This window comes from Nerophis lumbriciformis, linkage group LG12 (assembly GCF_033978685.3).
Source record: "Nerophis lumbriciformis linkage group LG12, RoL_Nlum_v2.1, whole genome shotgun sequence".
NCBI lineage: Eukaryota > Metazoa > Chordata > Actinopteri > Syngnathiformes > Syngnathidae > Nerophis > Nerophis lumbriciformis.
The window spans coordinates 8,488,934-8,516,494 of record NC_084559.2 but is presented as its reverse complement, the minus strand read 5'-3'; the positions used below and the strand labels follow the sequence as shown (position 1 = coordinate 8,516,494).

The window sequence follows — 27,561 nt, the reverse complement described above, 5'->3', positions numbered from 1 at the left end:
TTGGGGTTAGGGTTAAAATAGAAAGCTATTATGTAAATAACTTAGGGCGAGGCTCTGATCAGTGTAACAAAAATGTAGAAGCAAGGGTTAGGTTAGGGTTGGGGTTGGGTATAGGGTTGGGGTTAGGGTTAAAATAGAAAGCTATTATGTAAATAAATTAGGGCGAGGCTCTGATCGGTGTAACAAAAAGGTAGAAGCAAGGGTTAGGGTTGGGGTTGGGGTTAGGGTTAGGGTTGGGACTAGGGTTAGGATTAGGATTAGGGTTAGGGTTACGCATAAAGAAAAGAGTTGGTTAGAGCTAGGGTTGGGGGTGGGGTTAGGGTTAGGGTTAGGGTTAGGGTTAAAATAGAAAGCTATTATGTAAATAAATTAGGGCGAGGCTCTGATCAGTGTAACAAAAAGGTAGAAGCAAGGGTTAGGTTAGGGTTGGGGTTGGGTATAGGGTTGGGGTTAGGGTTAAAATAGAAAGCTATTATGTAAATAAATTAGGGCGAGGCTCTGATCGGTGTAACAAAAAGGTAGAAGCAAGGGTTAGGGTTGGGGTTGGGGTTAGGGTTAGGGTTGGGATTAGGGTTAGGATTAGGATTAGGGTTAGGGTTACGCATAACGAAAAGAGTTGGTTAGAGCTAGGGTTGGGGGTGGGGTTAGGGTTAGGGTTAGGGTTAGGGTTAAAATAGAAAGCTATTATGTAAATAAATTAGGGCGAGGCTCTGATCAGTGTAACAAAAAGGTAGAAGCAAGGGTTGGGGTTAGGGTTGGGGTTAGGATTAGGGTTAGGATTAGGATTAGGTGTTAGGGTTAGGATTAGGGTTAGGATTAGGATTAGGGTTAGGATTAGGATTAGGATTAGAGTTTGGATTAGGCCTAAACAAAAAGGGTTTGGTTAGGGTTAGGGTTAGGGTTAGGGTTGGGGTTAGGGTTAAAATAGAAAGCTATTATGTAAATAACTTAGGGCGAGGCTCTGATCAGTGTAACAAAAATGTAGAAGCAAGGGTTAGGTTAGGGTTGGGGTTGGGTATAGGGTTGGGGTTAGGGTTAAAATAGAAAGCTATTATGTAAATAAATTAGGGCGAGGCTCTGATCGGTGTAACAAAAAGGTAGAAGCAAGGGTTAGGGTTGGGGTTGGGGTTAGGGTTAGGGTTGGGATTAGGGTTAGGATTAGGATTAGGGTTAGGGTTACGCATAAAGAAAAGAGTTGGTTAGAGCTAGGGTTGGGGGTGGGGTTCGGGTTAGGGTTAGGGTTAGGGTTAAAATAGAAAGCTATTATGTAAATAAATTAGGGCGAGGCTCTGATCAGTGTAACAAAAATGTAGAAGCAAGGTTTAGGTTAGGGTTGGGGTTGGGTATAGGGTTGGGGTTAGGGTTAAAATAGAAAGATATTATGTAAATAAATTAGGGCGAGGCTCTGATCGGTGTAACAAAAAGGTAGAAGCAAGGGTTAGGGTTGGGGTTGGGGTTAGGGTTAGGGTTGGGATTAGGGTTAGGATTAGGATTAGGGTTAGGGTTACGCATAACGAAAAGAGTTGGTTAGAGCTAGGGTTGGGGGTGGGGTTAGGGTTAGGGTTAAAATAGAAAGCTATTATGTAAATAAATTAGGGCGAGGCTCTGATCAGTGTAACAAAAAGGTAGAAGCAAGGGTTGGGGTTAGGGTTGGGGTTACGATTAGGGTTAGGATTAGGATTAGGTGTTAGGGTTAGGATTAGGGTTAGGATTAGGATTAGGATTAGAGTTTGGGTTAGGCATAAAGAAAAAGAGTTGGTTAGGGTTAGGGTTAGGATTAGGGTTAGGGTTAGGATTAGGATTAGGGTTAGGGTTAGGCATAAAGAAAAAGGGTTGGTTAAGGTTAGGGCTAGGGTTGGGGGTGGGGTTAGGGTTAGGGTTAAAATAGAGAGCTATTATGTAAATAAGTTAGGGCGAGGCTCTGATCAGTGTAACAAAAATGTAGAAGCAAGGGTTAGGTTAGGGTTGGGGTTGGGGTTAGGGTTAGGGTTGGGGTTAGGGTTGGGGTTAGGATTAGGATTAGGGTTAGGATTAGGATTAGGATTACGATTACGATTAGTATTAGGATTAGGGTTAGGGTTAGGATTAGGGTTAGGATTAGGATTAGGGTTAGGCGTAAAGAAAAAGAGTTGGTTAGGGTTAGGGCTAGGGTTGGGGTTGGGTTTAGGGTTAGGGTTAGGGTTAGGGTTAAAATAGAAAGCTAATATGTAAATAAGTTAGGGCGAGGCTCTGATCGTTGTAACAAAAAGGTAGAAGCAAGGGTTAGGGTTAGGGTTGGGGTTGGGTTTAGGGTTAGGGTTAAAATAGAGAAGCAATTATGTAAATAAGTTAGGGCGTGGCTATGATCGGTGTGACACAAAGTTAGAAGCAAGGGTTAAGGATAGGATTGCGGTTGGGGTTGGGGTTAGGGTTAGGGTTAGGGTTAAAATAGGAAGCAATTATGTAAATAAGTTAGGGCGTGGCTCTGATCGGTGTAACACAAAGATAGCAGCAAGGGTTAAGGATAGGATTGGGGTTGGGGTTGGGGTTAGGGTTAGGGTTAAAATAGAAAGCTATTTTGTAAATAAGTTAGGGCGAGGCTCTGATCAGTGTAACAAAAATGTAGAAGCAAGGGTTAGGTTAGGGTTGGGGTTGGTGTTAGGGTTGGGGTTAGGGTTAAAATAGAAAGCTATTATGTAAATAAATTAGGGCGAGGTTCTGATCGGTGTAACAAAAAGGTAGAAGCAAGGGTTAGGGTTGGGGTTGGGGTTGGGGTTAGGGTTAGGGTTAGGGTTAAGATTAGGGTTAGGGTTAGGATTAGGATTAGGGTTAGGGTTAGGGTTAAGGTTAGGATTAGGGTTAGGATTAGGATTAGGATTAGGGTTAGGGTTAGGCATAAAAAAAAAGAGTTGGTTAGGGCTAGGGTTGGGGTGGGGTTAGGGTTAGGGTTAAGGTTAAAATAGAAAGCTATTATGTAAATAAGTTAGGGCGAGGCTCTGATCAGTGTAACAAAAAGGTAGAAGCAAGGGTTAGGTTAGGGTTGGGGTAGGGGTTAGGGTTGGGGTTAGGGTTGGGGTTAGAGTTGGGGTTAGAGTTGGGGTTAGGATTAGGGTTAGGGTTAGGATTATGGTTAGGGTTAGGGTTAGGATTAGGGTTAGGGTTAGGATTAGGATTAGGGTTAGGGTTAGGCATAAAGAAAAGAGTTGGTTAGGGTTAGGGTTAGGTTTGGGGGTGGGGTTAGGGTTAGGGTTAGGGTTAAAATAGAAAGCTATTATGTAAATAAATTAGGGCGAGGCTCTGATCGGTGTAACAAAAAGGTAGAAGCAAGGGTTAGGGTTAGGGTTAGGGTTGGGGTAGGGTTTAGGGTTAGGGTTAAAATAGAAAGCAATTATGTAAATAAGTTAGGGCGTGGCTCTGATCGGTGTAACACAAAGGTAGAAGCAAGGGTTAGGGATAGGATTGGGGTTGGGGTTGGTGTTAGGGTTAGGGTTAAAATAGAAAGCTATTATGTAAATAATTTAGGGCGAGGTTCTGATCGGTGTAACAAAAAGGTAGAAGCAAGGGTTAGGTTTGGGGTTGGGGTGGGGGGTTAGGGTTAGGGTTAGGGTTAGGATTAGGGTTAGGATTATGGTTAGGATTAGGATTAGGGTTAGGGTTAGGATTAGGTTTAGGTTTAGGGTTAGGGTTAGGATTAGGATTAGGATTAGGGTTAGGCATAAAGAAAAAGCGTTGGTTAGGGTTAGGGCTAGGGTTAGGGGTGGGGTTAGGGTTGGGGTTAGGGTTAGGGTTAAAATAGAAAGCTATTATGTAAATAAGTTAGGGCGAGGCTCTGATCGGTGTAACAAAAAGGTAGAAGCAAGGGTTAGGGTTAGGGTTATGGTTGGGTTTAGGGTTAGGGTTAAAATAGAAAGCAATTATGTAAATAAGTTCGGGCGTGGCTCTGATCCGTGTAACACAAAGGTAGAAGCAAGGGTTAAGGATAGGATTGGGGTTGGGGTTAGGGTTAGGGTTAAAATAGAAAGCAATTATGTAAATAAGTTAGGGCGTGGCTCTGATCGGTGTAACAAAAAGGTAGAAGCAAGGGTTAGGGTTAGGGTTAGGGTTGGGGTTGGGTTTAGGGTTAGGGTTAAAATAGAAAGCAATTATGTAAATAAGTTAGGGCGTGGCTCTGATCGGTGTAACACAAAGGTAGAGGCAAGGGTTAGGGATAGGATTGGGGTTGGGGTTGGTGTTAGGGTTAGGGTTAAAATAGAAAGCTATTATGTAAATAACTTAGGGCGTGGCTCTGATCGGTGTAACACAAAGGTAGAAGCAAGGGTTAAGGATAGGATTGGGGTTGGGGTTGGTGTTAGGGTTAGGGTTAAAATAGAAAGCTATTATGTAAATAACTTAGGGCGAGGTTCTGATCGGTGTAACAAAAAGGTAGAAGCAAGGGTTAGGGTTGGGATTGGGGTGGGGGTTAGGGTTAGGGTTAGGGTTAGGATTAGGGTTAGGATTAGGATTAGGGTTAGGGTTAGGATTAGGATTAGGTTTAGGGTTAGGGTTAGGATTAGGATTAGGATTAGGGTTAGGCATAAAGAAAAAGCGTTGGTTAGGGTTAGGGTTAGGGTTGGGGTTGGGTTTAGGGTTAGGGTTAAAATAGAAAGCAATTATGTAAATAAGTTAGGGCGTGGCTCTGATCGGTGTAACACAAAGGTAGAAGCAAGGGTTAAGGATAGGATTGGGGTTGGGGTTGGGGTTAGGGTTAGGGTTAGGGTTAAAATAGAAAGCAATTATGTAAATAAGTTAGGGCGTGGCTCTGATCGGTGTAACAAAAAGGTAGAAGCAAGGGTTAGGGTTAGGGTTAGGGTTGGGGTTGGGTTTAGGGTTAGGGTTGAAATAGAAAGCAATTATGTAAATAAGTTAGGGCGTGGCTCTGATCGGTGTAACACAAAGGTAGAAGCAAGGGTTAGGGATAGGATTGGGGTTGGGGTTGGTGTTAGGGTTAGGGTTAAAATAGAAAGCTCTTATGTAAATAACTTAGGGCGTGGCTCTGATCGGTGTAACACAAAGGTAGAAGCAAGGGTTAAGGATAGGATTGGGGTTGGGGTTGGGGTTAGGGTTAGGGTTAGGGTTAAAATAGAAAGCAATTATGTAAATAAGTTAGGGCGTGGCTCTGATCGGTGTAACAAAAAGGTAGAAGCAAGGGTTAGGGTTAGGGTTAGGGTTGGGGTTGGGTTTAGGGTTAGGGTTGAAATAGAAAGCAATTATGTAAATAAGTTAGGGCGTGGCTCTGATCGGTGTAACACAAAGGTAGAAGCAAGGGTTAGGGATAGGATTGGGGTTGGGGTTGGTGTTAGGGTTAGGGTTAAAATAGAAAGCTCTTATGTAAATAACTTAGGGCGTGGCTCTGATCGGTGTAACACAAAGGTAGAAGCAAGGGTTAAGGATAGGATTGGGGTTGGGGTTGGTGTTAGGGTTAGGGTTAAAATAGAAAGCTATTATGTAAATAACTTAGGGCGAGGTTCTGATCGGTGTAACAAAAAGGTAGAAGCAAGGGTTAGGGTTAGGATTGGGGTGGGGGTTAGGGTTAGGGTTAGGGTTAGGGTTAGGGTTAAGATTAGGGTTAGGGTTAAAATAGAAAGCTATTATGTAAATAAGTTAGGGCGTGGCTCTGATCGGTGTAACACAAAGGTAGAAGCAAGGGTTAAGGTTAGGGTTGGGGTTGGGGTTAGGGTTAGGCTTAAAATAGAAAGCTATTATGTAAATAAGTTAGGGCGTGGCTCTGATCGGTGTAACACAAAGGTAGATCAAGGGTTAAGGTTAGGGTTAGGGTTGGGGTTGGGGTTAGGGTTAGGGTTAAAATAGAAAGCTATTATGTAAATAAGTTAGGGCGAGGCTCTGATCGGTGTAACAAAAATGTAGACGCAAGGGTAAGGGTTAGGGTTAGGGTTAGGGTTAGGTTTGGAGTTAAGGTTAGGGTTAGGGTTAGGGTTAAGATTAGGGTTAGGGTTAAAATAGAAAGCTATTATGTAAATAAGTTAGGGCGTGGCTCTGATCGGTGTAACACAAAGGTAGAAGCAAGGGTTAAGGTTAGGGTTGGGTTTGGGGTTGGGGTTGGGGTTAGGGTTAGGGTTAGGGTTAAGGTTAAGATTAGGGTTAGGGTTAGGGTTAGGGTTAAAATAGAAAGCTATTATGTAAATAAGTTAGGGTGTGGCTCTGATCGGTGTAACACAAAGGTAGAAGCAAGGGTTAGGGTTAGGGTTGGGGTTGGGGTTGGGGTTGGGGTTGGGGTTAGGGTTAAGGTTAAGATTAGGGTTAGGGTTAGGGTCAAAATAGAAAGCTATCATGTAAATAAGTTAGGGCGAGGCTCTGATCGGTGTAACACAAAGGTAGAAGCAAGGGTTAAGGTTAGGGTTGGGGTTGGGGTTAGGGCTAAGGTTAAGATTAGGGTTAGGGTTAGGGTTAGGGTTAGGGTTAAAATAGAAAGCTATTATGTAAATAACTTAGGGTGAGGTTCTGATCGGTGTAACAAAAAGGTAGAAGCAAACTTTCTATGATAAAGTTCTGCAGAAAATGTATCATTTGTCAGACATTTGGATGTTTTTTTCACCGTTTTCTTTGACTCTGTTTTGCAATGTTGTGTTTTTTATTCCTGACACGGTAGCAAAACGCGTTGAGGTTTTCTGGGAACTAAACAATTTAATGTCAATTTCAATTCCGTATGGAATAAAGTTTGTTGGAAGCCTAATAAAGAGAATTGCTGAAAACAGAATTTAGTTCTCTCGACCTAATTAACCTCAGCTTAGCTATCTTAGTCCTACATACTAAACTATCTTATACTGTCTTAATCCTACATACTAAACTATCTTATACTATCTTAGTCTTACATACTAAACTATCTTATACTATCTTAGTCCCACATACTAAACTATCTTATACTATCTTAGTCCCACATACTAAACTATCTTCTACTATCTTAGTCCCACATACTAAACTATCTTATACTATCTTAGTCCCACATACTAAACTATCTTATACTATCTTAGTCCCACATACTAAACATTTGTTGTCTTCTTGTCTCCCAGTGAAGTGTTTTGTGACTCTCACAAAAACATTCTGAAGGAAAACGACATTGTACGATTCCCAAAGCTGGCAGACACGTACCAGAGGATAGCAGACGGGGGTCCTGACGTCTTCTATAACGGCTCAGTGGCGCACAACATGGTGGAGGACATCCAGGCAGCAGGTGTTATAGTTTCTTCATCCTTTACCACTCACTAATATAGTCTATTGTTGTTTCTTCATCCTTTACCACTCACTAATATAGTCTATTGTTGTTTCTTCATCCTTTACCACTCACTAATATAGTCTATCTGCTCAGAACTAATTCCAACACCCGAAGGAAGTTGATAGCTCACTATGATTACTTAGAATTTACTCTGGCATCTCTTTCTAGGTGGAATTATCACCTTGGAGGATTTATTGGAGTACCAGCCGGTGCTGAATGAAAATCCATTGAAGCTCCAGGTGGGGGAATACACCATGCATGTCCCAGACGCCCCCTCCAGTGGCCCAGTCCTGGCACTCATTCTGAACATAGTGAACGGTGAGCAAATATGTTGTGCATCCAAACTGTCGGGAGGATTACGGAGGTTCATTTGTGGCTTTATTAACAAAGCACTGAATTTATGTGACGGAATTTTTTGCGTTTGAATTTCGTGAACAGAATTTTTTTTTTTTACATCAAATTATGCTGATCATTTCATTGAGTAAAAATTTGTGCGCAAAATGCATGTTTAAAAATCAGTTTGGTAAAAGTGTGTTATGTTTGCGGGGGAGGTGTCGACGGCACAGACCACAAAGGGGCCTAGTTAAGCTCTATGTTTTATTTACATATATAATATATATATATAAAGAATTACGAAACAATATTATTAATTATTGGTGGACACCGGCGGTGAGGGATGCCGTCAAGCTGAAGAAGGAGTCCTATCGGGTTCTTTTGGCTCATGGGACTCCTGAGGCAGCAGACAGGTACCGACAGGCCAAGCGGTGTGCGGCTTCAGCGGTCACGGAGGCAAAAATTCGGACATGGAAGGAGTTCGGGGAGGCCATGGAAAAAGACTTCCGGACGGCTTCGAAGCAATTCTGGACCACCATCCGCCGCCTCAGGAAGGGGAAGCAGTGCAGTGTCAACACCGTGTATGGTGGGGATGGTGTTCTGCTGACCTCGACTGCAGATGTTGTGGATCGGTGGAGGGAATACTTTGAAGACCTCCTCAATCCTACCAACACGTCTTCCTATGAGGAAGCAGGGCCTGGGGAATCTGTGGTGGGCTCTCCTATTTCTGGGGCTGAGGTTGCCGAGGTAGTTAAAAAGCTCCTCGGTGGCAAGGCCCCGGGGGTGGATGAGATCCGCCGGGAGTTCCTTAAGGCTGTGGGGCTGTCTTGGTTGACATCGCGTGGACATCAGGGGCGGTACCTCTGGATTGGCAGACCGGGGTGGTGGTTCCTCTCTTTAAGAAGGGGAACCGGAGGGTGTGTTCCAACTATCGTGGGATCCCACTCCTCAGCCTTCCCGGTAAGGTCTATTCAGGTGTACTGGAGAGGAGACTACGCCGGATAGTCGAACCTCGGATTCAGGAGGAACAGTGTGGTTTTCGTCCTGGTCGTGGAACTGTGGACCAGCTCTATACTCTCGGCAGGGTCCTTGAGGGTGCATGGGAGTTTGCCCAATCAGTCTACATGTGCTTTGTGGACTTGGAGAAGGCATTCGACCGTGTACCCCGGGAAGTCCTGTGGGGAGTGCTCAGAGAGTATGGGGTAACGGACTGTCTGATTGTGGCAGTCCGCTCCCTGTATGATCAGTGTCAGAGCTTGGTCCGCATTGCCGGCAGTAAGTCGGACACGTTTCCAGTGAGGGTTGGACTCCACCAAGGCTGCCCTTTGTCACCCATTCTGTTCTGAACTTTTATGGACAGAATTTCTAGGCGCAGTCAAGGCGTTGAGGGGATCTGGTTTGGTGGCTGCAGGATTAGGTCACTGCTATTTGCAGATGATGTGGTCCTGATGGCTTCCTCCGGCCAAGATCTTCAGCTCTCACTGGATCGGTTCGCAGCCGGGTGTGAAGCGACTGGGATGAGAATCAGCACCTCCAAGTCCGAGTCCATGGTTCTCTCCCGGAAAAGGGTGGAGTGCCATCTCCGGGTTGGGGAGGAGATCTTGCCCCAAGTGGAGGAGTTCAAGTACCTCGGAGTCTTGTTCACGAGTGGGGGAAGAGTGGATCGTGAGATCGACAGGCGGATCGGTGCGGCGTCTTCAGTAATGCGGACGCTGTATCGATCCGTTGTGGTGAAGAAGGAGCTGAGCCGGAAGGCAAAGCTCTCGATTTACCGGTCGATCTAGGTTCCCATCCTCACCTATGGTCATGAGCTTTGAGTTATGACCGAAAGGACAAGATCACGGGTACAAGCGGCCTAAATGAGTTTCCTCCGCCGGGTGGCGGGGCTCTCCCTTAGAGATAGGGTGAGAAGCTCTGTCATCCGCGGGGAGCTCAAAGTAAAGCCGCTGCTCCTCCACATGGAGAGGAGCCAGATGAGGTGGTTCGGGCATCTGGTCAGGATGCCACCCGAACGCCTCCCTAAGAAGGTGTTTCGGGCACGTCCGACCGGTAGGAGGCCACGGGGAAGACCCAGGACACGCTGGGAAGACTATGTCTCCCGGCTGGCCTGGGAACGCCTCGGGGTCCCACAGGAAGAGCTGGACAAAGTGGCTGGGGAGAGGGAAGTCTGGGCTTCCCTGCTTAGGCTGCTGCCCCCGCGACCCGACCTCGGATAAGCGGAAGAAGATGGATGGATGGATGGATATATATATATATGAAATACTTGACTTGGTGAATTCTAGCTGTAAATATACTCCCCCCCCCTTTTAGCCACGCCCCCAACCACGCCGCCGTCCCACCCCAACCACGCCCACCCCCACCCCCTCCCCCCACCTCCCGAAATCGGAGGTCTCAAGGTTGGCAAGTATGATTCAAAGTGACCTTCTTTACTGATGCAGGAAGAACATGTTCACACATTCCCAAATGGTAATACCAGCCAATGCTGCCTGTGTGTGTGTGTGTGTGTGTGTGTGTGTGTGTGTGTGTGTGTGTGTGTGTGTGTGTGTGTGTGTGTGTGTGTGTCATCTAATCCATCCAAGACTCATTAACTGATTAGAAGAATTGTTCATGCTGTGCTGACGTTCCTCCCTGTGGATATATCTTCCAGGGTACAACTTCACAGACATGAGTGTCTCCACAGCCGAGAAGAAGACTCTCACATATCATCGCATCATTGAGGCTTTCCGTTTCGCTTACGCCAAGAGGAGCAAACTCGGGGACCCACGTTATCTTAATATTACAGACGTAAGCCTCCAACTTGTCCTCGGCTGGGAAATATTTTTATGTAATTGCAGATTGGGAGTACTCTCGGGGCCTGATCTATTAAGATCCAAAAAAAGTGCTAAATAGCGTGTGCAAAATATAATATTGTGTGTCGGGGTGATCTACCAAGACTGTGTGGACAATTGATGACAACTGCTTTAAATGAGGTTTGTATGTACAAAACCCAAAAGAAGTGAAGTTGTCAGGTTGTGTAAATGGTAAATAAAAAGAGAATACAACAAATCCTTTTCAACTTATATTCAATTGAATAGACTGCAAAGACAAGATATTTCATGTTCACACTGAGAAACTTTGGTAGTTTTTGCAAATATTAGCTCATTTGGAATTTGATGCCTGCAACATGTTTCAAAAAAGCTGGCATAAATGGCAAAAAAGACTGAGAAATGCTCATCAAAGACTTATTTGGAACATCCCACAGGTGAGCAGGCTAATTGGGAACAGGTGGGTGCCATGATTGGCTATAAAAGCAGCTTCCATGAAATGCTCAGTCGTTCACAAACAAGGACGGGGCGAGGGTCACCACTTTGTCAACAAATGCCTGAGCAAATTGTTTAAGGACAACATTTCTCAACAAGGAATTGAGGGATTTCACCATCTACGCTCCGTAATATCATCAAAAGGTTCAGAGAATCTGGAGAAATCACTGCATGTAAACGGCCTTGCCCTCAGAAAGCGACATCAGTGTGTAAAGGATATCACCACATGGGCTCGGGAGCACTTCAAAAAACCACTGCCAGTAACTACGGTTGGTCGCTACATCTGTAAGTGCAAGTTAAAACTCTACTATGCAAAGCCAAAGCCATTTATCAACAACACCCAAAAACGCCGCCGGCTTCGTTGGACCCGAGCTCATCTAAGATGGACTGATGCAAAGTGGAAAAGTGTTCTGTGGTCTGACGAGTCCACATTTCAAATTGTTTTTGGATACTCCGGACCAAAGAGGAAAAGAACCATCCGGATTGTTCTAGGGTGAAAGTGTAAAAGGCAGGATCTGTGATGGTATGGGGGTGTATTAGTGGCCAAGACATGGGTAACTTACACATCTGTGAAGGCACCATTAATACTGAAAGGTACATACAGGTTTTGGAGCAACATATGTGCTTCTTTTTCATGGACGCCCCTGCTTATTTCAGCAAGACAATGCCAAGCCACGTGTTACAACAGCGTGGCTTCATAGTAAAAGAGTTTCTCAGTGTGAACATGAAATATCTTTTCTTTGCAGTCTATTCAATTGAATATAAGTTGAAAAGGATTTGTTGTATTCTCTTTTTATTTACACAAGGTGACAACTTCACTGCTTTTAGGTTTTGTATATGGGCTGTCGCCATGGAGACAGTAACAGCATCATATGGTCCAACGTGTGGCAGTTAAAGACATGCAGCACATAAATATATGCACCACCTTTTTTGGTCCGTATAGAAGTGTGATCTAGACAACAGAACCTTTTTTTTTTTGATGTTGTAATGGTGCATCAGGAATGATCCAGGTGCAAGATAATGCATATTGCCAGAGGTTTTTTCATTTAGGAGATATTATATCGTCTACATGGAAAAAAAGGGACACTATTAATTATTATTATTATTATTAATATTATTATTGATTACTATTATTATTATTCGGCTCGTTCTTGGTGCTTTGCAGTGCAGATAATGGGAGTAAACAATTCTACCACTAAATGACTTTAAAAATGCATTCAAAAACCATCAACACAACTTAATTTACCTTCCGTAACCTGCGTAATAACCAAGGTGTAGCGACATTGTTATTGTAAGAGAGAACACCGAGGAACTCTTTTCCTAGCATACTAACGCGTTGCCATGCTACGGTATTAGCTGTAAAAGCTAGCTATGGAAAGAGATAAACTAGCTTTTGCGTCAATACAAAATGCGTGGGAGTTTGTGATGCACAACAAAATGTGATAAGACACTAATCTGTACTGAGTGGAAAAACATGATCATTTTACAGTACAGGTAAAAGCCAGTAAATTAGAATATTTTGAAAAACTTGATTTATTTCAGTAATTGCATTCAAAAGGTGTAACTTGTACATTATATTTATTCATTGCACACAGACTGATGCATTCAAATGTTTATTTCATTTAATTTTGATGATTTGAAGTGGCAACAAATGAAAATCCAAAATTCCGTGTGTCACAAAATTAGAATATTACTTAAGGCTAATACAAAAAAGGGATTTTTAGAAATGTTGGCCAACTGAAAAGTATGAAAATGAAAAATATGAGCATGTACAATACTCAATACTTGGTTGGAGCTCCTTTTGCCTCAATTACTGCGTTAATGCGGCGTGGCATGGAGTCCATGAGTTTCTGGCACTGCTCAGGTGTTATGAGAGCCCAGGTTGCTCTGATAGTGGCCTTCAACTCTTCTGCGTTTTTGGGTCTGGCATTCTGCATCTTCCTTTTCACAATACCCCACAGATTTTCTATGGGGCTAAGGTCAGGGGAGTTGGCGGGCCAATTTAGAACAGAAATACCATGGTCCGTAAACCAGGCACGGGTAGATTTTGCGCTGTGTGCAGGCGCCAAGTCCTGTTGGAACTTGAAATCTCCATCTCCATAGAGCAGGTCAGCAGCAGGAAGCATGAAGTGCTCTAAAACTTGCTGGTAGACGGCTGCGTTGACCCTGGATCTCAGGAAACAGAGTGGACCGACACCAGCAGATGTCATGGCACCCCAAACCATCACCCAACCATGCAAATTTTGCATTTCCTTTGGAAATCGAGGTCCCAGAGTCTGGAGGAAGACAGGAGAGGCACAGGATCCACGTTGCCTGAAGTCTAGTGTAAAGTTTCCACCATCAGTGATGGTTTGGGGTGCCATGTCATCTGCTGGTGTCGGTCCAATCGGTTTCCTGAGATCCAGGGTCAACGCAGCCGTCTACCAGCAAGTTTTAGAGCACTTCATGCTTCCTGCTGCTGACCTGCTCTATGGAGATGGAGATTTCAAGTTCCAACAGGACTTGGCGCCTGCACACAGCGCAAAATCTACCCGTGCCTGGTTTACGGACCATGGTATTTCTGTTCTAAATTGGCCCGCCAACTCCCCTGACCTTAGCCCCATAGAAAATCTGTGGGGTATTGTGAAAAGGAAGATGCAGAATGCCAGACCCAAAAACGCAGAAGAGTTGAAGGCCACTATCAGAGCAACCTGGGCTCTCATAACACCTGAGCAGTGCCAGAAACTCATCGACTCCATGCCACGCCGCATTAACGCAGTAATTGAGGCAAAAGGAGCTCCAACCAAGTATTGAGTATTGTACATGCTCATATTTTTCATTTTCATACTTTTCAGTTGGCCAACATTTCTAAAAATCCCTTTTTTGTATTAGCCTTAAGTAATATTCTAATTTTGTGACACACGGAATTTTGGATTTTCATTTGTTGCCACTTCAAATCATCAAAATTAAATGAAATAAACATTTGAATGCATCAGTCTGTGTGCAATGAATAAATATAATGTACAAGTTACACCTTTTGAATGCAATTACTGAAATAAATCAAGTTTTTCAAAATATTCTAATTTACTGGCTTTTACCTGTATGTGTAAAGTATTAGTCCACATTTCATGTTTTGTTTGTGCACAGTGAATGTAGTGTAGTTGTACTAACAAGCATGTTGTGTGACTCACTCGATGGACAGTTATGCATTTGGTCCAGCTGGCTGGGGATGTTTTTTCCACTTTATTTGGGCAAGCATTCCATTTATGTCGAAATAGCATGGCTCCAAATTCCACATTGTGCAGCTTCGAATCACGCCGACCTCACTTTCTTGGCTTCCGTCTGCTCCAACGTCTCACCCTTCCTTTGTGCTGGCTTCTAGAAGCAGAAGTTCATCCTCTGTAATGCTCATTGTCATTTCTGTATTATTATTTATTTCACTAACTGCTCGTTTGCTATCACTTTTACCATCATATTTGTACTTATCCTATTTACTAGTGTTGCTCTATTGTTGTTGTTGTTATTGTTGTCTTTCTGTCTTATCCCCCTCTTGTCCCCACAATTTCCCCCTCTATCTTCCTTTTTTTCTCTTTCTATCCCCTCCTGCTCCGGCCCGGCTGCACCAAATGATAATATAAATACATTTAATAAAGTCAAATACAAATAAGTAAATAAGTAAATGTGTACAGCCGATATGGACATCTACATCAACTATATGATTTGCCTGAGAAGCTGGACAGGACAAAAAAATAAAATAAAAATAAAAAAAAGTAGTTCATCCTCCGTATATTCAGTTTCAAAAAGATTGGCTTGCGAATTCTCATTTGTCCAACAATAGTCGTCTTTGTTGTTGTTGTTGTTACCGATTCTGCCATGATTACAACACACACGCCTTTGTTTCCGGAAGTAGGAACACAGTTGTTTGCAAGAAATTGTAAGTGCGCTGCCATGGAAACGAAAATCGATGATTAAAATGACCAAAATAAGGTAAATATTGTACATATTACATATTGTTATGAAGGTGTCTGTTACTACATTATATATATACTTGCAGTGTGTATATTGTACATATTACATATTGTTATGAAGGTGTCTGTTACTACATTATGTACACAGTGTGTATATAAAACGTTGATGGAGGGTTTTGACCTCGTTTTAGAGGACTTTGAAGACTACAACCGTGACTCCCGTTAGCTGCATCTTCCAAGCGTTTTTTTCATCTTTAAAATACATTTTTTTTAAAGACGTGTGTTCTTGTCTCTCATGATTGTGAACAATAGGCAAAATTCCCCAAAAAGTTTAAGTTTGCACGTGTTTTAAGAAACGCAAACCTTTTAGTACATCAGGCCCAGTTCTGGTTCTCTCAGAAATGCTAGGAATAGAAGATTAGATGAGGATAATAGTAATAATAATAATAATAATAATAATAATAATAATAATAACAATAATAATAATAGAAGATTAGATGAGAATAATAACAATAATAATAATAATAATAATAATAATAATAAGAATAATAATAATAATAATAATAATAATAATAGAATATTAGATGAGAAATGCTAGGAATAGAAAATTAGATCCATCCATCCATCCATCTTCTTCCGCTTATCCGAGGTCGGGTCGCGGGGGCAGCAGCCTAAGCAGGGAAGCCCAGACTTCCCTCTCCCCAGCCACTTCGTCCAGCTCTTCCTGTGGGACCCCGAGGCGTTCCCAGGCCAGCCGGGAGACATAGTCTTCCCAACGTGTCCTGGGTCTTCCCCGCGGCCTCCTACCGGTGAGACGTGCCCTAAACACCTCCCTAGGGAGGCGTTCGGGTGGCATCCTGACCAGATGCCCGAACCACCTCATCTGGCTCCTCTCCATGTGGAGGAGCAGCGGCTTTACTTTGAGCTCCCCCCGGATGGCAGAGCTTCTCACCCTATCTCTAAGGGAGAGCCCCGCCACCCGGCGGAGGAAACTCATTTGGGCCACTTGTACCCGTGATCTTGTCCTTTCGGTCATAACCCAAAGCTCATGACCATAGGTGAGGATGGGAACGTAGATCGACCGGTAAATTGAGAGCTTTGCCTTCCGGCTCAACTCCTTCTTCACCACAACGGATCGATACAGCGTCCGCATTACTGAAGACGCCGCACCGATCCGCCTGTCGATCTCACGATCCACTCTTCCCCCACTCGTGAACAAGACTCCGAGGTACTTGAACTCCTCCACTTGGGGCAAGATCTCCTCCCCAACCCGGAGATGGCACTCCACCCTTTTCCGGGCGAGAACCATGGACTCGGACTTGGAGGTGCTGATTCTCATCCCAGTCGCTTCACACTCGGCTGCGAACCGATCCAGTGAGAGCTGAAGATCCTGGCCAGATGAAGCCATCAGGACCACATCATCTGCAAAAAGCAGAGACCTAATCCTGCAGCCACCAAACCAGATCCCCTCAACGCCTTGACTGCGCCTAGAAATTCTGTCCATAAAAGTTATGAACAGAATGGGTGACAAAGGGCAGCCTTGGCGGAGTCCAACCCTCACTGGAAACGTGTCCGACTTACAACCGGCAATGCGGACCAAGCTCTGACACTGATCATACAGGGAGCGGACCGCCACAATCAGACAGTCCGATACTCCGTACTCTCTGAGCACTCCCCACAGGACTTCCCGAGGGACACGGTCGAATGCCTTCTCCAAGTCCACAAAACACATGTAGACCGGTTGGGCAAACTCCCATGCACCCTCAAGGACCCTGCCGAGAGTATAGAGCTGGTCCACAGTTCCACGACCAGGATGAAAACCACACTGTTCCTCCTGAATCCGAGGTTCGACTATCCGGCGTAGCCTCCTCTCCAGTACACCTGAATAGACCTTACCGGGAAGGCTGAGGAGTGTGATCCCACGATAGTTAGAACACACCCTCCGGTTCCCCTTCTTAAAGAGAGGAACCACCACCCCGGTCTGCCAATCCAGAAGTACCGCCCCCGATGTCCACGCGATGCTGCAGAGTCTTGTCAACCAAGACAGCCCCACAGCATCCAGAGCCTTAAGGAACTCCGGGCGGATCTCATCTACCCCCGGGGCCTTGCCACCGAGGAGCTTTTTAACTACCTCAGCAACCTCAGCCCCAGAAATAGGAGAGCCCACCACAGACTCCCCAGGCACTGCTTCCTCATAGGAAGACGTGTTGGTGGGATTGAGGAGGTCTTCGAAGTATTCCCTCCACCGATCCACAACATCCGCAGTCGAGGTCATCAGAACACCATCCTCACCATACACGGTGTTGATAGTGCACTGCTTCCCCTTCCTGAGGCGGCGGATGGTGGACCAGAATTGCTTCGAAGCCGTCCGGAAGTCGTTTTCCATGGCCTTTTAGATGAGAATAATAACAATAATAATAATAATAATAACAGAAGATTAGATGAGAAATGTTAGAAATAGAAAATTAGATGATAATAATAATAATAATAATAAGAAGAAGAAGAAGAAGAAGAAGAAGAAGAAGAAGAAGAAGAAGAAGAAGAAGAAGAAGAAGAAGAAGAAGAAGAAGAAGAAGAAGAAGAAGAAGAAGAAGAAGAAGAAGAAGAAGAAGAAGAAGAAGAATAGAATATTAGATGAGAAATGTTAGGAATAGAAGATTAGATGATAATAATAAAAATAATAATAATAAAAATAAAAATAATAATAATAATAATAGAAGATAAGTGAGAAATGTTACAAATATAAGATTAAAGTTTTCCAAGATGATAAATAAGTGTTTTGATCGTCCTAACCTGTGACATGTTTCACTTTTCTCAGCTCATCCAAAACATGACATCAGACTACTTTGGAGAAGGCATACGGAAGAAAATTACAGATGACACCACTCACCCGGACATTTACTACGAGCCGGATTACTTTGTCCCAGACAGCCATGGAACTGCTCATCTGTCCGTCATAGCTGAGGACGGCAGTGCAGTGGCTGCCACCAGCACCATTAATCTGTAGTAAGTCTCTCATCTGGCCGGTCACAACACATCTACATGGACTGGACTCTCACACTATTATGTTAGATCCACTATGGACTGGACTCTCACACTATTATGTTAGATCCACTATGGACTGGACTCTCACTATTATGTTAGATCCACTATGGACTGGACTCTCACTATTATGCTAGATCCACTATGGACTGGACTCTCACTATTATGCTAGATCCACTATGGACTGGACTCTCACTATTATGTTAGATCCACTATGGACTGGACTCTCACACTATTATGTTAGATCCACTATGGACTGGACTCTCACTATTATGTTAGATCCACTATGGACTGGACTCTCACACTATTATGTTAGATCCACTATGGACTGGAGTCTCACACTATTATGTTAGATCCACTATGGACTGGACTCTCACTATTATGTTAGATCCACTATGGACTGGACTCTCACACTATTATGTTAGATCCACTATGGACTGGACTCTCACTATTATGTTAGATCCACTATGGACTGGACTCTCACACTATTATGTTAGATCCACTATGGACTGGACTCTCACACTATTATGTTAGATCCACTATGGACTGGACTCTCACTATTATGTTAGATCCACTATGGACTGGACTCTCACACTATTATGTTAGATCCACTATGGACTGGACTCTCACTATCATGCTAGATCCACATAAAAAAACAGCTTGGGCCTTAAGAGGTTAAGATATTCAACACTCTACTGCCATCTGGTGGCTAAAGTGGCTCGTGCATGGCCCAAATGCGTCACATTTCATGTGTCAGGTAAACCACGACAAATGTGGCATATAAATCCCCTTCCCACTGCATCAATTATTCATGATTATTGTTTTTTTCTGCATCCAGCTTTGGATCCAAAGTCAGGTCTCGATCAACTGGAATAATCTTCAACGATGAAATGGACGACTTCAGCTCTCCGTATATAATCAATGGCTTTGGAATCCCTCCCTCGCCTAACAACTTCATCCAACCAGGTGAGACGTGTCCATTTTGTGCCTAATGTGTTGTTAGAGAAGACTGAAGGAGTATAAACGTCACATTGTTTCTGCATGTTAAGATGAAAATAAAGTATACAGGTAAAAGCCAGTAAATTAGAATATTTTGAAAAACTTGATTTATTTCAGTAATTGCATTCAAAAGGTGTAACTTGTACATTATATTTATTCATTGCACACAGACTGATGCATTCAAATGTTTATTTCATTGAATTTTGATGATTTGAAGTGGCAACAAATGAAAATCCAAAATTCCGTGTGTCACAAAATTAGAATATTACTTAAGGCTAATACAAAAAAGGGATTTTTAGAAATGTTGGCCAACTGAAAAGTATGAAAATGAAAAATATGAGCATGTACAATACTCAATACTTGGTTGGAGCTCCTTTTGCCTCAATTACTGCGTTAATGCGGCGTGGCATGGAGTCGATGAGTTTCTGGCACTGCTCAGGTGTTATGAGAGCCCAGGTTGCTCTGATAGTGGCCTTCAACTCTTCTGCGTTTTTGGGTCTGGCATTCTGCATCTTCCTTTTCACAATACCCCACAGATTTTCTATGGGGCTAAGGTCAGGGGAGTTGGCGGGCCAATTTAGAACAGAAATACCATGGTCCGTAAACCAGGCACGGGTAGATTTTGCGCTGTGTGCAGGCGCCAAGTCCTGTTGGAACTTGAAATCTCCATCTCCATAGAGCAGGTCAGCAGCAGGAAGCATGAAGTGCTCTAAAACTTGCTGGTAGACGGCTGCGTTGACCCTGGATCTCAGGAAACAGAGTGGACCGACACCAGCTGGACTGCTGCTGAGTGGTCCAAAGTCATGTTTTCTAACGAAAGCAAATTTTGCATTTCCTTTGGAAATCGAGGTCCCAGAGTCTGGAGGAAGACAGGAGAGGCACAGGATCCACGTTGCCTGAAGTCTAGTGTAAAGTTTCCACCATCAGTGATGATTTGGGGTGCCATGTCATCTGCTGGTGTCGGTCCACTCTGTTTCCTGAGATCCAGGGTCAACGCAGCCGTCTACCAGCAAGTTTTAGAGCACTTCATGCTTCCTGCTGCTGACCTGCTCTATGGAGATGGAGATTTCAAGTTCCAACAGGACTTGGCGCCTGCACACAGCGCAAAATCTACCCGTGCCTGGTTTACGGACCATGGTATTTCTCTTCTAAATTGGCCCGCCAACTCCCCTGACCTTAGCCCCATAGAAAATCTGTGGGGTATTGTGAAAAGGAAGATGCAGAATGCCAGACCCAAAAACGCAGAAGAGTTGAAGGCCACTATCAGAGCAACCTGGGCTCTCATAACACCTGAGCAGTGCCAGAAACTCATCGACTCCATGCCACGCCGCATTAACGCAGTAATTGAGGCAAAAGGAGCTCCAACCAAGTATTGAGTATTGTACATGCTCATATTTTTCATTTTCATACTTTTCAGTTGGCCAACATTTCTAAAAATCCCTTTTTTGTATTAGCCTTAAGTAATATTCTAATTTTGTGACACACGGAATTTTGGATTTTCATTTGTTGCCACTTCAAATCATCAAAATTAAATGAAATAAACATTTGAATGCATCAGTCTGTGTGCAATGAATAAATATAATGTACAAGTTACACCTTTTGAATGCAATTACTGAAATAAATCAAGTTTTTCAAAATATTCTAATTTACTGGCTTTTACCTGTATGTGTTTGGGCCATTTTGTTTTTCTGTTTCAGGCAAGAGGCCTTTGTCTTCCATGACGCCGACGATCGTCTTTGACAAAGACAAGAGGGTTAAAATGGTTGTAGGCGCATCAGGAGGCACCAAAATCACCACAGCCACCGCTTTGGTTAGACCGGTTCAAGACTTCCACTCATCTGCATGCATGCTGCATTGTCTCTCACTTCTGACAGTTACATGTTCATTGTTCTGGTGTCAGGTCATCCTCAACTCCCTGTTTTTCAACTATGACCTAAAGAAAGCGGTTACTGAGCCGCGAGTCCACAATCAGCTCAATCCAAATCTGACGGTGGTGGAGCAGGGCTTTGAGAAGGTAAGTGGCGTGTACAATGGTACATCAGTTATTATTGATTTATTGCAATGTTGTTATTAAAAGAACACGATCAGTGTTACATTTACAACAGTGTTATCTCAGTCACAACATAGCTAAATTTTGCCCCGGTTTTTGGTGACTGTCTCAGCTATAGGCTTTCTGTCTTGCCTCTGGTGAGGGCGGTCGCATTTTTCTCCGCTCGCTCCTTTCCCAGCTTGCTCTCTTTGTTTTTGTCTTGTCTGAACTTTTTTGAAGCCTCTTTCTTTGCGCTGTCCTCAAATCTAAAACATCAGACATGGAAATGATCAGCTGGACTCTCGACGCAATTGACAAAGTATTTTCGACGAGGAAAAGAGGTTCGGGGGAGCCTGGCTGCCCTGATGGAACCATTGCTGCGGAGTACGTGAGAAATTCCTGGGACAAATGGAGAATCATGTGCCTCTCAGTCCTTTCCATCGAGGACGTGGAAGACATCTACCTATTTGGAAGCGTGATCGCGGGGCACCTGCTGATTGGGCTGGGCACTCAAGGAGCCCAAAGGCTGTTCGTCGCAATGGAAGGTTTGGGCCGGGCTGTGGGAACACAGACTGTGGCCATTTCTGAACTGAATCGCAAGATGGATCACATCATGGAGAAGCTTGCTGAAAAGGAGAATTCCATCCCATCCATCCATTTTCTACCGCTTATTCCCTTTGGGGTCGCGGGGGGCGCTGGAGCCTATCTCAGCTACAATCGGGCGGAAGGCGGGGTACACCCTGGACAAGTCGCCACCTCATCGCAGGGCCAACACAGATAGACAGACAACATTCACACTCACATCCACACACTAGGGCCAATTTAGTGTTGCCAATCAACTTATCCCCAGGCGCATGTCTTTGGAGGTGGGAGGAAGCCGGAGTACCCGGAGGGAACCCACGCAGTCACGGGGAGAACATGCAAACTCCACACAGAAAGATCCCGAGCCCGGGATTGAACCCAAGACTACTCAGGACCTTCGTATTGTGAGGCAGATGCACTAACCCCTCTGCCACCGTGAAAGGAGAATTGAATTTGAGAAAACCCAGCATGGACGAATAGAACAGACAAGTCATTGTTTTTGTCTGCTCGCTCAAAACAAACATCCTAATCTACGATTTGACTCCCTCGAATAGCTTTGACGCTGTGAAAACAGGACCAGGCTGTTCTGAAAAACACCCCCAAGGACACCTCAATGATGGACGCTTTTGACTTCCCTCCCTCCTCAACGACACCTGGAGTCGAACTTTTGCAGATCGGCCTCAGTCTATAAAAAACATTACATCGTCACACCCAAGACAATGGGCACATACACCCCCCCACGCCTTCCCCACCGCTTGTTTCCCCTTGGGGTGATGGTCGGATGGCAGCGCTTCATAGCAGCAGTCGACCTCCAGGGCCCCAACTCCCCGCCCCTCTGTTGCGAGTTTGTGGTGATTAAATGTAACGTGTTTATGTGTGCATTGCATGGAGGTTTTTTCCCACTCCAGACTAGACCCCCTTAGGAGTCCAGTCTAGATTGTATTTTTTTACTCATCTTTCTCCCTAGCCTTTTACCTTTTTCCCATTTTTTACGAGGCGCCTTGTGGCGACCCATCAGCGTTCCTGTTCTGTAACCCTGTACACTGTTTCTTTGTCTCATCTTGAACGGGTTTGTGCTGAAAACAAAGTTTCGTTGGACTTGTGCAATGACAATAAGGATCTATCTGAATCTATCTGAATCTATAGTAAGACCAACTGGGCGGAACAAAAACCAGTATATGATTCCACGAAATCGAGAGCCCAAAGTAAGGATTTCTCATGGTCTAAAACGTTTTATTAAGAAATGGCTTCCGTCTGGCTACTATACTAAACAAGCCTGATTGCTGCTGGGATGGTTGTCCTTCTGGAAGGTTCTCCTCTCTCCACGGAGGAATGCTGTAGCTCTGACAGAGTGACCATCGGGTTCTTGGTCACCTCCCTGACTAGACTAAGATGAATGCAGCAATGTACGGAGACATCATGGATGGAAAACTAACTGGGAGACAAGTCAGGATAGAGGGAAAGATGAATGCAGCAATGTACGGAGACATCGTGGATGAAAACTAACTGGGAGACAAGTCAGGATAGAGGGAAAAATGAATGCAGCAATGTACGGAGACATGGATGAAAACTAACTGGGAGACAAGTCAGGATAGAGGGAAAGATGAATGCAGCAATGTACGGAGACATGGATGAAAACTAACTGGGAGACAAGTCAGGATAGAGGGAAAGATGAATGCAGAAATGTACGGACACATTGTGGATGAAAACTAACTGGGAGACAAGTCAGGATAGAGGGAAAGATGAATGCAGCAATGTACGGAGACATCGTGGATGAAAACTAACTGGGAGACAAGTCAGGATAGAGGGAAAGATGAATGCAGAAATGTACGGACACATTGTGGATGAAAACTAACTGGGAGACAAGTCAGGATAGAGGGAAAGATGAATGCAGCAATGTACGGAGACATCGTGGATGAAAACTAACTGGGAGACAAGTCAGGATAGAGGGAAAGATGAATGCAGCAATGTACGGAGACATCGTGGATGAAAACTAACTGGGAGACAAGTCAGGATAGAGGGAAAGATGAATGCAGCAATGTACGGAGACATCGTGGATGGAAAACTAACTGGGAGACAAGTCAGGATAGAGGGAAAGATGAATGCAGCAATGTACGGAGACATCGTGGATGGAAAACTAACTGGGAGACAAGTCAGGATAGAGGGAAAGATGAATGCAGCAATGTACGGAGACATCGTGGATGGAAAACTAACTGGGAGACAAGTCAGGATAGAGGGAAAGATGAATGCAGCAATGTACGGAGACATCGTGGATGAAAACTAACTGGGAGACAAGTCAGGATAGAGGGAAAGATGAATGCAGCAATGTACGGAGACATCGTGGATAAAAACTAACCGGGAGACAAGTCAGGATAGAGGGAAAGATGAATGCAGCAATGTACGGAGACATCATGGATGAAAACTAACTGGGAGACAAGTCAGGATAGAGGGAAAGATGAATGCAGCAATGTACGGAGACATCCTGGATGGAAAACTAACTGGGAGACAAGTCAGGATAGAGGGAAAGATGAATGCAGCAATGTACGGAGACATCATGGATGAAAACCCACACTTCTCATGCAACCTGATGGAGCTTGAAAGGTGCTGAGAAGAGGAACAGGAGAAACTGCCCAAAGATACACTATATTTCCAAAAAGTATTTGGCCACCTGCCTTGACTCACGTATGAACTTGAAGTGCCATCCCATTCCTAACCCATAGGGTTCAATATGACCTTTTGCAGCTATTACAGCTTCAACTCTTCTGGGAAGGCTGTCCACAAGGTTGCAGAGTGTCTTTATAGCAATTTTCCACCATTCTTCCAAAAGCGCATTGGTGAGGTCACACACACTGATGTTGGTGGAGAAGGCCTGGCTCTCAGTCTCCGTTCTAATTCATCCCAAAGGTGTTCAGGTCAGGACTCTGTGCAGGCCAGTCAAGTTCATCCACACCGGACTCTGTCATCCATGTCTTTATGGACCTTGCTTTGTGCACTGGTGCACAGTCATGTTGGAAGAGGAAACTGTTCCCACAAGGTTGGGAACATGGAATTGTCCAAAAATGTTTTGGTATCCTGGAGCAATCAAAGTTCCTTTCACTGGAACTAAGGTGTCAAGCCCAACTACTGAAAAACAACCCCACACCATAATTCCTCCTCCACCAAATGTCACACTCGGCACAATGCATCAAGTTTGCTCTTGTTTTAATCCACACCAACCTCTAAAGTTGTTTTAATTCCAGAGTGTCCTTGAGGGCCTGATGCAGAAGAACCATGTAACCCAGCTGCTGAAGAGTCCAGATTCTGTGGTCCAGGTGGTGATGCAGCAAGGAGAGCGTCTCTGTGCCGAGTCCGACCCCAGGAAAGGAGGATATCCGGCTGGATACTAAACGTGCTTTCAAACTCCCACTCAGACGTACAAAAACTAAAGGAACGACTCAGTTTTATTACCTCGCTTGGGTAACTCTAAATATCCAAACACGGATGCTCTTAAGAGTTATTACCTCCGCCAGGATTTGTAATCCTTTGTCTTTCTGTCTGTAAGTTAGTTGGCAAAGTAGCTCGTTACTAACTTCCAGGAAATGTCTGAAACGGGATAGGGAACAAGTCGTTACATATTGGGGCTGATCCGGATCATTTCTACCGTACGTTTACATTACACGTTTCAAATTCTGTCTGAGTGTATGTCAGTGGCCCCGCCTCCACCCACAGAGACAAAGAAAGTGGATGACCAGATGGGAACATTTTAATGAAACTTTCCGGACATGTCAGAAATGGGGAAGGAAGAAGCGATTACATTTTGGGGCTGATCCGGATCGCTGTCTGCATTCAAGGCTTTTTACTACTGGGAGGTGTGTGCTCTCCGAGTGTTTTCCTAGTTGACTTATGTATTCGCAGTACGTGATAAAGGTGATATTACTCTCTGCTGAAGCGGTTGGGATGCTTTGGTGTCAGGTTCAAACACTGATGACATCTATTAAACAAGACAAGAGGCAAAGAATTAAACAGAGACAGAATTCAATTTGGAGTCAATATATTGAGGAGAGTCGCCGTCGACCTATGACCTCTTACAGCGTCTCAGCACGCTCTGCCAAAGGATTGCACTCCTCCTTCTTAATTTGACTTTCTCCCCCCACCTGACCACAGCTGCTTCCAGAGGGAAGTGGGTCGTAAACAGCGCTGCCTTTGGTTACCGAACAGTTCAAAAGAAGAGGTCGTAAAATACTTCAAAAGGAGTTCGTAAAATAGTTCAAAAAGAGTTAGTCTGGAAATTGGGCAGATCCTTGGTTCTCTCCGCTTTGAAGTCCCAGTGGAGTTTTACGAGCCTTCTTCTTGGTTGGTTTCAAAGACAGCCTTTTGTCTTTTTGCCTGGAACTCATTTCAACACAAAATTTTTTTGTGATAACTTACAATTTTTTTTTAATATTCAATTCAAATATGAAAAAAAGTACCTGCAAATATTTACCTTTTATAGCTCACCTTACAAACTGTTTATCTTGCCTCGGTTGGTGTCCTTTTTCCCCTCCCAGGACAACATTTCATGTGCGACAGTATAGTTATTTGTTTAAATTTTAATGTACTAGGATCTAAAAACAACACACCAAAACCTAAAATTCAAGTGAGGAAAATGTAGATTAAAAATAAATGTGTAATTTAAAACGTCAATATAACATTGTCGTTTAAAACTAATGGTAACATTTGGCAAACAACAAATTATTGTTTACTATTTCAAAAGTTCCTCATCAAGCATGAATAATATAACATAATAATATAATAATAATAATAATATAACGTCCTTGGTCATCCGGAGGGAAATGTCAGGCTTGAATATCAACATGATGGTGAATATCAACATGATGGTGAATATCAACAGGATGGTGAATATCAACAGGATGGTGAATATCAACATCATGGTGACTATCAACATCATGGTGAATATCAACATAATGGTGAATATCAACATCATGGTGAATATCAACATCATGGTGAATATCAACATGATGGTGAATATCAACATCATGGTGAATATCAACATGATGGTGAATATCAACATGATGATGAATATCAACATGATGGTGAATAATCAACATCATGGTGAATATCAACAGGATGGTGAATATCAACATGATGGTGAATATCAACATCATGGAGAATATCAACATGATGGTGAATATCAACATGATGGTGAATATCAACATCATGGTGAATATCAACACGATGGTGAACATCAACATCATGGTGAACATCAACATGATGGTGAATATCAACATCATGGTGAATATCAACATGATGGTGAATATCAACATGATGGTGAATATCAACATGATGGTGAATATCAACATGATGGTGAATATCAACAGGATGGTGAATATCAACATGATGGTGAATATTAACATGATGGTGAATATCGACATGATGGTGAATATCAACATCATGGTGAATATCAACATCATGGTGAATATCAACATGATGGTGAATATCAACATGATGGTGAATATCAACATGATGGTGAATATCAACATCATGGTGAATATTAACATGATGGTGAATATCAACATCATGGTGAATATCAACATCATGGTGAATATCAACATCATGGTGAATATCAACATGATGGTGAATATCAACATGATGGTGAATATCAACATCATGGTGAATATTAACATGATGGTGAATATCAACATGATGGTGAATATCAACATCATGGTGAATATCAACATCATGGTGAATATCAACATCATGGTGAATATCAACATCATGGTGAATAGCAACATGATGGTGAATATCATACATCATAATCCGCTTTTTCCTTGACTGACTTGAAAACATTTTGAAGACTTTTGAAGTTCAAACATGAAATAGATGTGATCATGTAAAATACACTTTTTATTAATTGTGTGAATGCTCCAAAGCATTTTTCTACACCAAAATTCACCTATTTATTAGTATTATTATTCTTTTCCAGATTTTTCCAGAATTCCCGGATTTCCCATAATTGATTTTTTTTGCATTTTCCCCATTCAAAATGAATTGGCCATTTTTCAAACTTCCACAATCCCCACATTCTTCAACCCATTCCACCTT

At 43.5% G+C, this 27,561-nt stretch overlaps 1 protein-coding gene across 3 annotated transcripts in view; it reads left to right on the top strand.

Annotated features, from left to right (window-relative positions):
• ggt1a (gamma-glutamyltransferase 1a) overlaps positions 1-25,379 on the top strand; it is a 52,544-nt gene extending 27,165 nt beyond the window's left edge. For 2 of the 3 annotated variants that reach the window (XM_072914211.1, XM_072914213.1), the window contains exons 6-12: positions 7,047-7,207; positions 7,418-7,567; positions 10,230-10,366; positions 17,647-17,834; positions 18,709-18,836; positions 20,567-20,883; positions 24,720-25,379. In XM_072914211.1, the coding sequence (XP_072770312.1) occupies positions 7,047-7,207; positions 7,418-7,567; positions 10,230-10,366; positions 17,647-17,834; positions 18,709-18,836; positions 20,567-20,883; positions 24,720-24,866 (1,228 nt within the window). In that variant the 3' untranslated portion in view covers positions 24,867-25,379. The remainder of the gene's footprint in view (positions 1-7,046; positions 7,208-7,417; positions 7,568-10,229; positions 10,367-17,646; positions 17,835-18,708; positions 18,837-20,566; positions 20,884-24,719) is intronic. The other variant, XM_072914212.1, reaches the window with a different exon arrangement.
• Positions 25,380-27,561: the final 2,182 nt, after the last annotated feature.